Raw genomic sequence first — 13,530 nt, forward strand, 5'->3', positions numbered from 1 at the left:
TGATATTGATTGATTCTTCAACAATCAAAGTTTCAGTATTGTATACTCTATAGCCTTTTGAGCGTTCAGAATATCCAAGAAGGAAACACTTCTGTGCCTTAGAATCAAACTTACTCAGATGATCCTTAGTGTTCAGAATATAACATATACATCCAAATGGATGAAAATAAGAAATGTTGGGCTTTCTGTTCTTCCATAGTTCATAAGGAGTCTTGTTAAGAATAGGTCTTATAGAGATTCTATTCTGAATATAACATGCAGTATTTATTGCTTCTGCCCAGAAATGCTTAGCCATATTGGTCTCGTTGATCATGGTTCTGGCCATTTCTTGTAGAGTCCTATTCTTTCGCTCTACAACTCCATTTTGCTGTGGAGTTCTAGGGAAAGAGAAATCATGGGCAATACCATTTTCTTTGAAATAAATCTCAAAGAATCTGTTCTCAAATTCGCCACCATGATCACTTCTGACCTTTATGATTTTACACTCTTTCTCAGATTGGATCTGAGTGCAGAAGTCAAAGAACACTGTATGAGACTCATCCTTGTGTTTCAAGAACTTTACCCATGTCCATCAGATATAATCATCTACGATGACTAATCCATATTTCTTCCCTCTGACAGATGCTGTTTTGACCGGGCCAAACAGATCAATGTGCAGAAGTTCTAGCGGCCTAGAGGAAGAGACAACATTCTTAGACTTGAATACAGGTTTGGAAAACTTCCCTTTTTGACATGCTTCGCAAAAAGCATCTGATTTATATTTCAGATTAGGGAGTCCTCTGACCAGATTTAGTTTGTTAATCTGAGAAATCTTTCTCAAACTAGCATGGCCTAATCTTCTGTGCCTGACCCATTGCTCTTTGCTAACAGACATAAGACAAGTTACCTTCTGATTCTTAAGATCTTGAAGATCAATCTTGTAAATGTTGTTCTTTCTCTTGCCTGTAAATAGGATTGAGCCATCCTTCTGACTTACAGCTTTGCAATACTTTTGATTGAAGATTATGTCATAACCATTGTCACTTAATTGACTTATGGACAATAAGTTATGAGCTAATCCATCTACAAGAAGTACATTAGATATGGAAGGAGAGTTACCAATACTTATGGTTCTTGAGCCAATAATCTTGCCCTTCTGATCTCCTCCAAACTTGACTTCTCCAGCGGACTTAAGCACCAGGTCTTGGAACATAGACCTTTTTCCCGTCATGTGCCGCGAGCATCCAGAGTCCAGGTACCATGACATGTTTTGCTTTGTCTTCTTTGCTGCTAAGGATATCTGCAACAGAAATTATCTTCTCCTTAGGTACCCACATTTTCTTGGGTCCTTTCTTGTTAGTTTTCCTCAAGTTCTGATTGAACTTGGGTTTAGCATGATAAGCAATAGGAGGTACAACATGATATTCCTTAGGTTGAGCAACATCATATTTTCTATTTTGTGTCACATGCTTCTTAGTGTGTGTAATGTGAAAGCTTTTAGCATGTGAGGTGAGCCTAATATCATGGGAGTGGCCATACTTGAACTGATCATACAATGGCTTGTATGTGATTTTCATATCATCTACAGGTTCAAGTTTGTATGGGGTATCACCCTCATAACCTATGCCAACTCTCTTGTTTCCACTAACAGCATATATCATAGAGGCAAGTTGACTTCTACCAATACCTCTAGATAAGAATTTCCTGAAACTCAAGTCATATTCTTTAAGAATATTGTTCAAGCTTGGAATAGATTTTTCTGAACCAGAAGATGACTCAGCATCTTTGGATAGTTTTAAAACTTTTTCTTTTAGTTCAGAATTTTTTAATTCAAGCTTCTTAGTTTCAGATACAAATAGCTTTCTCAGCTTTTTGTACTTGATACTAAGCTTAGCCTTGATTTCAAGAATTTCAGAAAAACTGGAAGCTAGCTCATCTCTAGATAAATCAGAAAATACCTCTTCAGAGTCATAGTTTGATTCTGATGTAGATTCTAATTCAGCATCCACAATAGCCATCAGCGCTGTGTTGGCTTGCTCGTCTTCAGATTCTAATTCTGATGAATCTGAATCATCCCAAGTTTCCATAAGACCTTTCTTCTTCTGGAACTTCTTCTTGGGTTTCTCCCTCTGAAGCTTTGGACACTCACTCTTGTAGTGACCTGGTTCCTTGCACTCAAAGCACGTGACCTTCTTTTTGTCAGATCTTGTGATTCCAGAAGATTCTCCTTTTTCAGGCTTTTTAGAACTTTTGAAGTTCTTGAACTTCCTTTACTTACTCTTCCAGAGTTGGTTTACCCTTCTGGAGATCATGGACAGTTCATCTTCTTCTTCTTCTGATTCTGATTCTTCATAATCTTCTTCTTCAGCCTGAAAAGTGTTAGTGCATTTTTTATTTAAAGATTTTAATGCAATAGACTTACCTTTCTTCTGAGGTTCATTAGCATCCAGCTCTATTTCATGACTCCTTAAGGCGCTGATCAGCTCTTCCAAAGAGACTTCATTCAGATTCTTCGCTATCTTGAATGCAGTCACCATTGGGCCCCATATTCTGGGCAAGCTTCTGACGATCTTCTTGACGTGATCAGCCTTTGTATATCCCTTGTCAAGCACTCTTAATCCAGCAGTTAGAGTTTGAAATCTTGAGAACATTGTTTCAATGTTTTCATCATCCTCCATCTTGAAGGCTTCATACTTCTGGATTAATGCAAGAGCTTTTGTCTCTTTGACTTGGGCATTTCCTTCGTGAGTCATCTTTAATGATTCAAAGATGTCATGGGCAGTTTCCCTGTTTGATATCTTCTCATATTCAGAATGAGAAATAGAATTCAGCAGAATAGTCCTTGACTTATGATGATTTTTGAATTGTTTCTTTTGATCAATACTCATTTCTTGTCTTGACATCTTTGCTCCACTAGCATTTACTGGATGTTTGTAACCATCCACAAGCAAGTCCCATAAATCACCATCTAAACCAAGAAAGTAACTTTCCAATTTATCTTTCCAGTATTCAAAGTTTTCACCATCAAATACTGGTGGTCTAGAATATCCATTTCCATTTCCATTGTTGTGTTGATCATTTGAAGTAGATGTAGTAGTAGGAGTAATAGCATCAACCATATTGACTTAGTGTTTTTCTCACACTGAATCTTTTTCTAACACGGTTAAATGCTTGCACCTAGAACCGGTGCTCTGATGCCAATTGAAGGATAGAAAAACACTTAGAAACGGGGGGGGGGGGGGGGGGGGGGTTTGAATAAGTGTGACTTTAAAAACTCTTAATATAAAAATAATGAACACAATATTTTTATCCTGGTTCGTTGTTAATGAAACTACTCCAGTCCACCCCCTTAGAGTGATTTACCTCAACTAAGGATTTAATCCACTAATCAATCTTGATTACAGTGGTTGTCCACTTAGAAACACTCTAAGTCTTCTAGAGTATACTAATCACACCTTGATCACTCTAGGAAATCAACACTTAGAAAATTCTAAGTCTTCTAGAGTCTACTGATCACAACTTGATCACTCTAGGAACCTTTTACAAATCAATGTAAAAATAAATGTTTACAAGAGCATTCAAATGCTTCTTAGAAAGCTATAATCACAACTGTGATATTTCTCTTAAGTTCTAAGCTTAAATCTCACTAAGATATTACAAGTGAAGTGAGGTTGAAGATGACGTTTGAGAGCTTTTGAATTTGACAGCGTTTCTGTATTTTGTGCAAGAGTTGTGTATTCAGCTTCTCATCAGAACTTCTATTTATAGGCGTTTGAGAAGATGATCGTTGGGAGCATTTAATGCGTTGCGTGTTCCGTACAGCTCTGCATTTAATGTTTCACTCTTTTGTCAACTACCTCGAGCCTTGCTTTTGCTGCTTCTACTGACTTTGCCTTTTGTAGCTTCTAACGTTCCTTTTGTCAGTCAGCGTAGCCTGTCATCTTGTACTTGCTTCTGATCTGATGTTTGTAGATACAACATTTGAATAATCAGAGTCAAACAACTTGGTGCAGAGCATCTTCTTGTCTTTTGACTTTGAAGTGCTTTAGCGTGATACCATAAGAACTTCAGTGCTTCTGCTTCTGATCTCATGTTCTTTTGATGCTTCATAGACCATGTTCTGATTCTGCTTGACCATCTTCTGATGTCTTGCGAGAGCATGTTCTGATGTTGCATACTTGAACCTTCTGAGTCAGTGCTTCTAGCGCTGAATTGTGTGTACTCCTTATATAATTCCTGAATTGGAAAATGTAAAGTATTAGAGTACCACATTATCTTATACAAAATTCATATACATTGTTATCATCAAAACAAGAATATTGATCCGAACAAATCTTGTTCTAACAATGGTTTGGTTCTAAAACCGAACCAATAAAAACCGATGTGGTTCGGTTCGGTTCTCGGTTTTAGTTTTTAGGAACCTCCAAACCGATGAACCGAATCAATAGAAATAATTACGCTCTAAATTCTTTATTCCACCCTTCATTAAGCTCTAAAAATCATAAGTCACAAAAACTCACTTTCACTAAACTACTTCTCTAGTATCCCAAATATTGCTCTCACTATCGCCACTATGATATGTTATGGTATCCTTCTTCAAGTTCAAATTCTCTTCGTTAATTTTCATATTTGTTTTTACCTTTCTGATTTCTTCTTCAACAAAACTCCTTCTAGTCTTGTTACACAATAGTTTTTTGTGTATTAAAGGCGGAAACATGTTAATTGATGTATGTTTTTCTATGTTCTATTTGTTAAACTTTCAAATCTATTTCCAGCATTCTGATTCAAGATTCAACTTTTATAGTGAATTTATTTCATTATTCAATGAAAGTATGTCATTGTTTCATATATGAATTAAGCACAACTTGTAAGTTGTTTGAAAAATTAGAGCATGAAATAAATGACATGAAATATATTATTTTAAAAATAATAGCATAAAATATACCGAAAAATACAATATTAGAAAATACATTGATGAATATAATGTTTGAAAAAAATATTAAAAATCGATAAACCGAACCAAACCGATTAGTTTGGTTCGGTTTCATTTTTAAAAAATGTTAAAAACCAAACCAAACCAAACCGATGAAAATTTTATTGGTTCGGACCTTTTTTGACCAAAAATCGATCCAAACCGATCCGATTAAAAATCTATGATGAAAAAATTGAAAAGTGTTTTTACTTGTAGATTTACTTCTTTGGTCAAAGACACATTAAATGCTAAATACATTCCATTATATATATATATATATATATATATATATATATATATATATATATATATATATATATATATATATATATATATATATATATATATATATATATATAAAGCAGAAATCAAAGTAATTTTTATTTTAAATTTATTAACTTCATTATAAGACATTCTAATCACCCTCCTTTAATAAATTAAATATAAAATGTCACATTACATATTAATTCATTTTATATAAGTAAATAGAACTTTTACTTCATTGAGATCATTAACTTGATGTGAACAAGATATTAGAATTAAAATTATTCTCGCCAAATACATAACATAAAAATTATTCTAAACAAAAAAACTATAAATAGATTAACCCAAAAATATCATTTTTATTATCACAGTTATTTTAAAGCATAAACAAGGTATTTTATGCTTCACCCTTAAAACACAACAGAAAAACACTAACAAATAAAAAAATAAACCCTAACATGATAACACCCTAGTCATCACCCAAATTACTCAGTTCATCCCAAAACTCATCAATGTTAATTTCTTCAGCAATCTCAATAGAACTGTTTCGGTTCATCGACGAGTTTGCCTCAAGAGCAACCGGTGGTGGAGGTGGAGGTGGTGGTGGTGGTGGTGGTGGTAAGCCTTGTTGAGAAACCTCACAAGATGGTAAGATGGGCTTTGGAATCTCACAGACCATTTGCATAGGCCTAATCCCATTACTATAGCGATAGCGTTCGAGATATAAGCTCAAACTCTTAAAATAGTTATGGTAACCTAAACTCATCATGGCCCATAATAGATCTTCAGCACCTAAAATTTTTCTTGACTCTCTTATGCAACGCTCGGTGGCTTTTTTGGTTACCATGCTAATGAACTTTGAGGCACTTTGTTCAGTCATCTCCTTTGCTCCATCGGAGATTTTTATGTGTGGTGGCAAACCTTTTCTCATGATTTTTGTCACATTTTTTAATGGCAATGAATTTTGCTCTGGCCTTGTCAATTGTGGCACAATGGCAAGCTTTGTAGGGTTCATTGTCGTAGGGGTTTTTTCAGCATCTGTAGAGGCACTAGTTTGCTGCAACATAGATGAACCTGCACCAACAAAAAAAATATTTTTTTTTAATTTTAACATTCAATTGTTAAGCCACACGTAAAGTGGTGGTTGTGCTGAGATATCAGATATGCATGTGTGTAGACCATTTGAAAAAAAAAAACATTCATAGAATAATAAATTCTATAGAGATATATTTCAGATGCGCATGCGCATGCGTGGAGACTATTTAGAAGAAGAAAAAAACATTCATAGAATAATGTATTATATAGACATAAATAACTATAATAAAAAAATACATGTTAGTTTCCATATACAAGTATGCCGATTTTAACAATTTGATATTTTAAATAAAAAATTTGTAAGTAAAATGAACAAAATCACATGTAAGTTCGTGGATAGAAATCAAAATAAATTGAATTGATTAAAAAAAAAAAGGATATAAACTGAATTTTGGTTGAAAATGACTCAAAATCAACTTATGTATCAACCATGTATTTTTTTTTATTTTATCTAACTCAACCTTGTATTTAAATCTAGAGATATTTGTATGAAAAAAATAAAGACATTTTGATGTTTTTTACCAGAACTTGATATTGAGTTTTGATCATTGTGAATGAAAGGATATTCATGCTCCATGCTTGATTCTCACAATTCAATGGATACTAATCACAACCCAAACCACTGAATATATATAGTAGATGAAAAAGTCATACGATTAGAATTGAAATTTAAAAGAGAGCATTTTTTAAAGTATCTTTAGACCCATTTTAAAAGATTAATATTCATTAATATAGTATTAATTACTCACAAAAATTAACTTTAGAATTATAATATTTTATTTATTTATCACAAGACAAATAATATGAATAAATCATATAAATATTAAAACATTTTATTAAAAGTTTGACTATAAATTAATATAAAAGTGCCAAATCACTTTTCATAAAATTTAAACATATAATATTTGTAATATTGAGTAATTAAAAATTTATAACTTACCACATAACGTTAAAAAAACTGAATACACTTGATACGTATTATAACTTTCGACGTAAGATTGTCTATCTGTTGATAATATCCGTTGATAAAAACTTTGAATACATAAAATAACTTTTTGTTATATATATATATATATATATATATATATATATATATATATATATATATATATATATATATATATATATATATATATATATATATATATATATAAAATAAACAAAATAAATGAATGGTTTAAAACTTTATATAAAAAATATATATAATTGAATATATTAAAAAATTAGAAAAAAATAATATAAATAAATATTATAATAAAAAATCATAGTAATTGTAATTTGTATTAAATAAAAATAATTATTTAAAGGTAAAGAATAATCATGATAAATCAATATAACCAATAGAGAAAAATCACAAAAAAAGATGAAATAGACGAAAGAAAATAATAATTTTGAAATAATAAAATAAAATTTAGGGTATTTTAGTAAATATATTAATTTATTAAATATCAACAGTTGCACTCCCTCCCCTCCCTTCCCCTTCGAATCCCCTCGATTCGGGGGATTCAAAAAGTGTGATTTGGAGGAATTTTACTCTCTTCCCCTCCCATCTTTTCCCCTCTTAAAAATTGAACCAAACATATTTTAGTATAAATATCCCCTTCACTCCACTCCCCTCCATTTACCTCAAACCAAACACACCCTATAAATCTATCATATAAGAAAAGAATAGGTTGTGGAAATTCCCACCCTACCCTTGCTGTGACACAGCCTGCCACGTGGCTGGCCTAATCTTCCTCCTTTCCATTTGTTTATTATCCCATCATTTTCTATTTTCTTTATTCATTATATTCTACGATTATTTGTTATTTCATCATCATCATCATCGGTTTCTGATTTTTGTTCTTCCAATCATCCAACTTTTTTCATTATTCCTATAATTGTTTGTATTCCAAATGAATGAACGGTTTTGCCATCATTTCCATGAAATCAATTCATCATCCATCATTAGTATAAATTGCCTCTTTTTTCTCATCATTTTAATTCAATTTAATTATTTTGGTTTGAAGCTTCGTGAAGTCATCATTGTCCTTCAAGGTAGATATGTGATTTGATATGAGTGTGTCATATATATATATATATATATATATATATATATATATATATATATATATATATATATATATAACGTATCATATGAGAATGACATTTTTATGTGAGAACATGAGAATGAATCCGAACCATTGAATTTTAAAATAAATGGTGTAGATTATGTGTCATTAATGGAGGAGAGAGAAAAAAAGGATCACACATAATCTTCACCATTTATTTTAAAATCCAATGGTTCAAATTCATTATCATGTTCTCACATTACAATGTTATTCTTATATATATATATATATATATATATATATATATATATATATATATATATATATATATATATATATATATATATATATATATATATGAGTAATAATTTAAAGAAATAGAAGTGATTCTATGTGTGTTTGTATACTATATACTATAATTTATTCAATTCATTCATATGCCAAACCATTCTTTTTCTTTTGTTTTCCAAATCATGTCAATTAACTAATGTTGATTCTCTTTCACACAGCGCAGATGCTATGTGATTTAAGAAGATATTTTTGTGCAGAGATTGGTAAGTTGGAGGGAGATTATATCATGTTACTAGGAAAATATATCATTTGAAGTTTTCTCCTCCAGAAACAAAAGAAGGTATGCCCCTGGGGCATACACTATCATATGCGTAGTGTTGCTCAAGTGAAAAGTAAAAAGGTTAGTTTTAGGCAGGGCCGACCCTGGGCCCGGGCAAGTAGGCCTACAGCCCAGAGCCTCAATAAAATGGGGCCCTCAATTTTGGGAGGTGTATTTAAAAAATTATAATACTGCAATAATAAAATATATATTTATTAGCAAAAATGAAGAACAATTCGTTATCTCCAGCCGAGTGGTTAAGTTGCTGCGTGGAAAGCTTATTGTTTTCCGTTCGAAACTCTACTCATACCATTTCCGATATTTTTACTAACCATGTTTTGAGGTAAGGAGGCAACCAGTGCAATTAGTTAGGCTCGGGCTGTGACAATTAACGTTCTCAAATTTTAATTATACAATAATTTTTATAAAATCAATTAAAATTTATAGTAAAGTTTTAAATTAAATTTTATTTTTAATAGTTATTTATTATAACCCTTAAAATTTTATTTTAATTTATTTTAGTATAAAATTTTGATATTATTTATATGCTATAAATAAATGTTTAAAAGTATATGATATAATTAACTTATTTATTATCAATTTTTGTGATGAAATCAAATTCATTATTATTTGAACTTTGGTTTATTATTTTTTTATTATAGAAATAAATTTCTTATCAGAGAGAAAGCACTACTTTCATTTATTTGAGATGGTATTTGTTGTATAGAAATTGGAGCAATTAAGGCCCTTAAAAGATTCTCATTCTTAAATCAGTTAATTATATTGCGATTTTGAATTCTTTAATGATTTGCAGATGATTTTTTATCTGCATTGAAATTCATTTTGTTGTTAAAAACAACCAAGACTTCATATTTTTGATCTTGTTTTCTGAATTCTTTTTTATTTTGGAAGTGAGTAAAAAATCTTTTTTTTGTTAAGGGTCCATTTTTTTTGCCCCGAGCCTCTAAAAAATCGGGTGGCACTCGAAACCAGTCAACTCGGATTTTCACCCGTTGACTCGGGTTTGGGTTCGGGTCTGCCTGCCATCCCTAGTTTCGTTTGAGCTTAAGTTCAATTTCGATTGCACCCCTCAGACTCCTCTTGCAACCCCCTTTGTTTTTTTATATATTTTTGTTTTTATATCATTTATTTGGTTTATTTATTTATTTGCATAATTGATTTGGTTGTTAAGTATATTAATAAAAATAATCAATTTATTTCTTACAATTTAATCAATTTATTTCTCACAATTAAATCAACTTAAACCAAATCCATTTTTCATCAATTAAATCGAATAAAAAAGGGCTAGTTGGATGTATTCCCTCTTTTCCCCTAGTATTTGGATATATGTTGTATAGCTTGCATTTCGAATACTCATCATCCTCTCGAAGCTATTTTCTTAATAAAATTCGACGAAAAAGGACTAGTCGGATGTATATCCCTCTTTTCCCGAGTATATGGATACTTGCTGTATAGCTTGCATTTCGAATACTCGTCATCCTCTCGAAGCTATTTTCTTAATAAAATCGGACATAAAAGGACTAGTTGGATGTATATCCCTCTTTTCCTCTAGTATTTGAATATTTGTTGTATAACTTGCATTTCGAATACTCGTCATCCTCTAGAAGCTATTTTTACTAAAATCGGACGAAAAAGGACTACTTAGATGTATATCCCTCTTTTTGACAAGTATTTGGATACCTATTGTATAGCTTTCCTTTCGAATACTCGTCTTCCACCTAAAAACAATTCCAACTCATCAAATCTATTTTTCTTGCCATATTGCAACAACAAATTTTTCATAAAACGAATGATGTTTTATCCATTTCAATGTGAAGCACGAATTAAAGCTTCATTCCTCCCATGTGCGAGTAGCAAGGAACGTTGTCCGCTCGAATGCGTTTAAAACGTGATATGTGAAAATCCATATCATGTTTTATGCATTCTATGGACACACAATGTTCCCTACTCCTATGACTGGATGTCAAGTAACATAGTCTGCTTAAATGTGATTGAGACATAATCTATGAGAATCTGGATCATGTTTTATCCATTCTAAAATGATAGACACACAATGTTCCCTACTCCCATGACTAGGTCTAATGCAAATTAAACATCTTTCGCGAAAATCGACCAACACACAAACATTTGCTATAAAGAACTATGAGCTTTGAATTCCTTATCACACAAGAGGATACATAGGAGCAAGAATCACATTTTTGTCAAGCACCCTAATAAAAAAACCCTACAAATTTCCCCATTTCTTTCTTTTGTAAATACAACATAAAAATTAGAAGAAATCAAATAATGTAAGCGAACACTCGTATTCGCAAAACTAACTAAATGGTTCACGTTGAGTATAACATATGTGAGGGGTGTTAATACCTTCCCCTTGCATAATCGAATCCCGTATCTGAATTTGGTTGACACGACCATGTTTTTCGTTCTTTTAGGGTTGTATCGATGTTTTCCCTTTCAAAAATAAATTTCGATGGCGACTCTTGTTGACTTTCGAGCGTTCATGCACTCAGGTACTTTTTGTGCCGCAAAAACAAGATTAAGTCATTTATTACTGAATCTATATAATTCCTGGTATTCTTCTCTTTTCCCTTAAACTCTTTATTTTGTACTTTATTTTCTGCTGCTTAATTATAAACCTTTTTAGAAAATGTTTTCAAACTCTAATTTTAATCTAAAAAGTTTCTCAAATACAAGTTTTTCTAAAACAAACAATTCACCTCTCCCTCTTGTGTGGGATTTACATGTTCAACAATTATATTAGAGGGACATCACCAAGTTGTTATCTATAGAATAAACTTTTAAACATTCAACAATTGGTCTTTAGAGGATACACTCCTCAAAATATGACAATTTAGTCTATTAAGAAAAGATCATTGTTTTTCAAACCAACTTTTATTCAACAGTATGTGCATTCTAGCCTTGTCTTTTCTCTTGTTTGGAGTATTTTTAGCTGAAAGTGTTATTTTTCATAGGAGGTGACTTTTTTCTTCATATTTTGACTATATTTTTAACAGGTGATGACGATTTTATTCTTTGTATTTTGACTCAAGAGTTAATTCAGTCTTTTTCATGGTGTAAAAGTGGCTTGAAATCATAGACATTATTAAAACAATGTAAGATGATTGGTGGCATCCTAGAGAATTATGGTCAGGGATTAAAATGGCATTTTTTTGTATAGATTTAGATTTTTCATATGACTTTTAGTGAAGTTTGATGGTTTGTAACCTCTATTCGTTAAAAAAAGACAGGAGCTTGAAGAGAGGGTGAGGGAAATCAAGAGCAAGTTACACATTCAATGAGTAATCTACTATATAATACATGTATTTCTTGATCCTTGTAATAATCATCAAGGTGATTTTTTTCCTCTATATAATCAGTATTTATGATTCGCAGCAACATAACGAGAATAAGTTATTACATTTTTTATATTTGTGAGTTTTGTCTCTTTTTTATTTAAAGTCAAGACATGTTCAATGGTTTCTCACATGTTTGGGTTATTTTTCAAAACATAAGTGAATTGATCTCATTTAATCAAAAATATTGATGTCAGAATTGTCGAGAGTTGAACCTTGGATCAACAATTTATTTACCCTCATTTATCCTAACTATCTAATATACGTTGTACTATTTCACTCACTCAACTAATATATTATTGAATGTACAAGTACTTTTTTTTTGTGTAAACCAGGAATACTATTAAAGCGAGAACAAAGGGTTCCCGAACCTTTTTACACGATAAAACGGGAAAAACCCGACAAAAAGAGGAAATTACAAACCAATTACAAACCTAATAATTACGATATAAATAGTAAAGGATCTTTACTAAATTCGTAAAAGTTAGAATTGGGGTATGTAATATCACCTATGCAATTCCATTTCCACACCAAAAATTTAATACTCCAAACCATGTCGTTGACATTCCACTCGTCGTTTCGAAAGCGCACCCCATTCCGAATAAGCCAAATGGTCCAAGTTATTGCAAGCCAAATGACTCCCCTCTTTTTCTCCCTTAAATTCTTCCCTTTACAAAAAGAATACCAATCCCAAAAACACGAAAGGCACTCCTCCTCCGAAACATACGGTTTATCCACCCAAAGCGCTATTTCTTTCCAAATATACTTCACTATTTTGCACAAGAAAAAAGAATGTTTCCTATCTTCCAACTCAACCCCCACAAAAGGCGCAATTTAAAGAATTCAAAGGAAACTCAATACCTCTAACCTTCAATAAGTCCTTCAAAGGAAGCCTATTTACACAAAGTCTCCAACCGAATGTCCTTATCTTGTAAGGAACCTCCATCTTCCAAATTTTCTCCAAAGAGCAATCAAACTTATTTGGAGGACCATAAGGAGTACGAAAAGAAGAATAGAAGCCATAGCAAGAAGCAACCGTAAATACGCCTCCATCATCTCCTTTCCACTCAACTTTGTCGCGATCCACACCTCCCACCACAATCCCACCTAAGAACATCTCCAAAGCATTAAAGACCATCCTATGCTCCAAAAACAAGGATGAAAGATTCACACCTAAATCCCCCT

At 31.9% G+C, this 13,530-nt stretch overlaps 1 protein-coding gene across 1 annotated transcript; it reads right to left on the reverse strand.

Moving 5' to 3' along the window:
• Positions 1–5,552: 5,552 nt before the first annotated feature.
• On the reverse strand, positions 5,553–6,894 carry LOC131637058 (nuclear transcription factor Y subunit B-9-like). Its single transcript, XM_058907622.1, has 2 exons — positions 6,833–6,894; positions 5,553–6,289 (listed from the first exon to the last, which is right to left on the reverse strand). The coding sequence occupies exons 1-2, from the start codon at positions 6,885–6,887 to the stop codon at positions 5,685–5,687; spliced, it is 660 nt and encodes a 219-aa protein (XP_058763605.1). The 5' UTR covers positions 6,888–6,894; the 3' UTR covers positions 5,553–5,684.
• Between the last annotated feature and the right edge of the window lie 6,636 nt (positions 6,895–13,530).

This window comes from Vicia villosa, unplaced genomic scaffold (assembly GCF_029867415.1).
Source record: "Vicia villosa cultivar HV-30 ecotype Madison, WI unplaced genomic scaffold, Vvil1.0 ctg.001901F_1_1, whole genome shotgun sequence".
Lineage (NCBI taxonomy): Eukaryota > Viridiplantae > Streptophyta > Magnoliopsida > Fabales > Fabaceae > Vicia > Vicia villosa.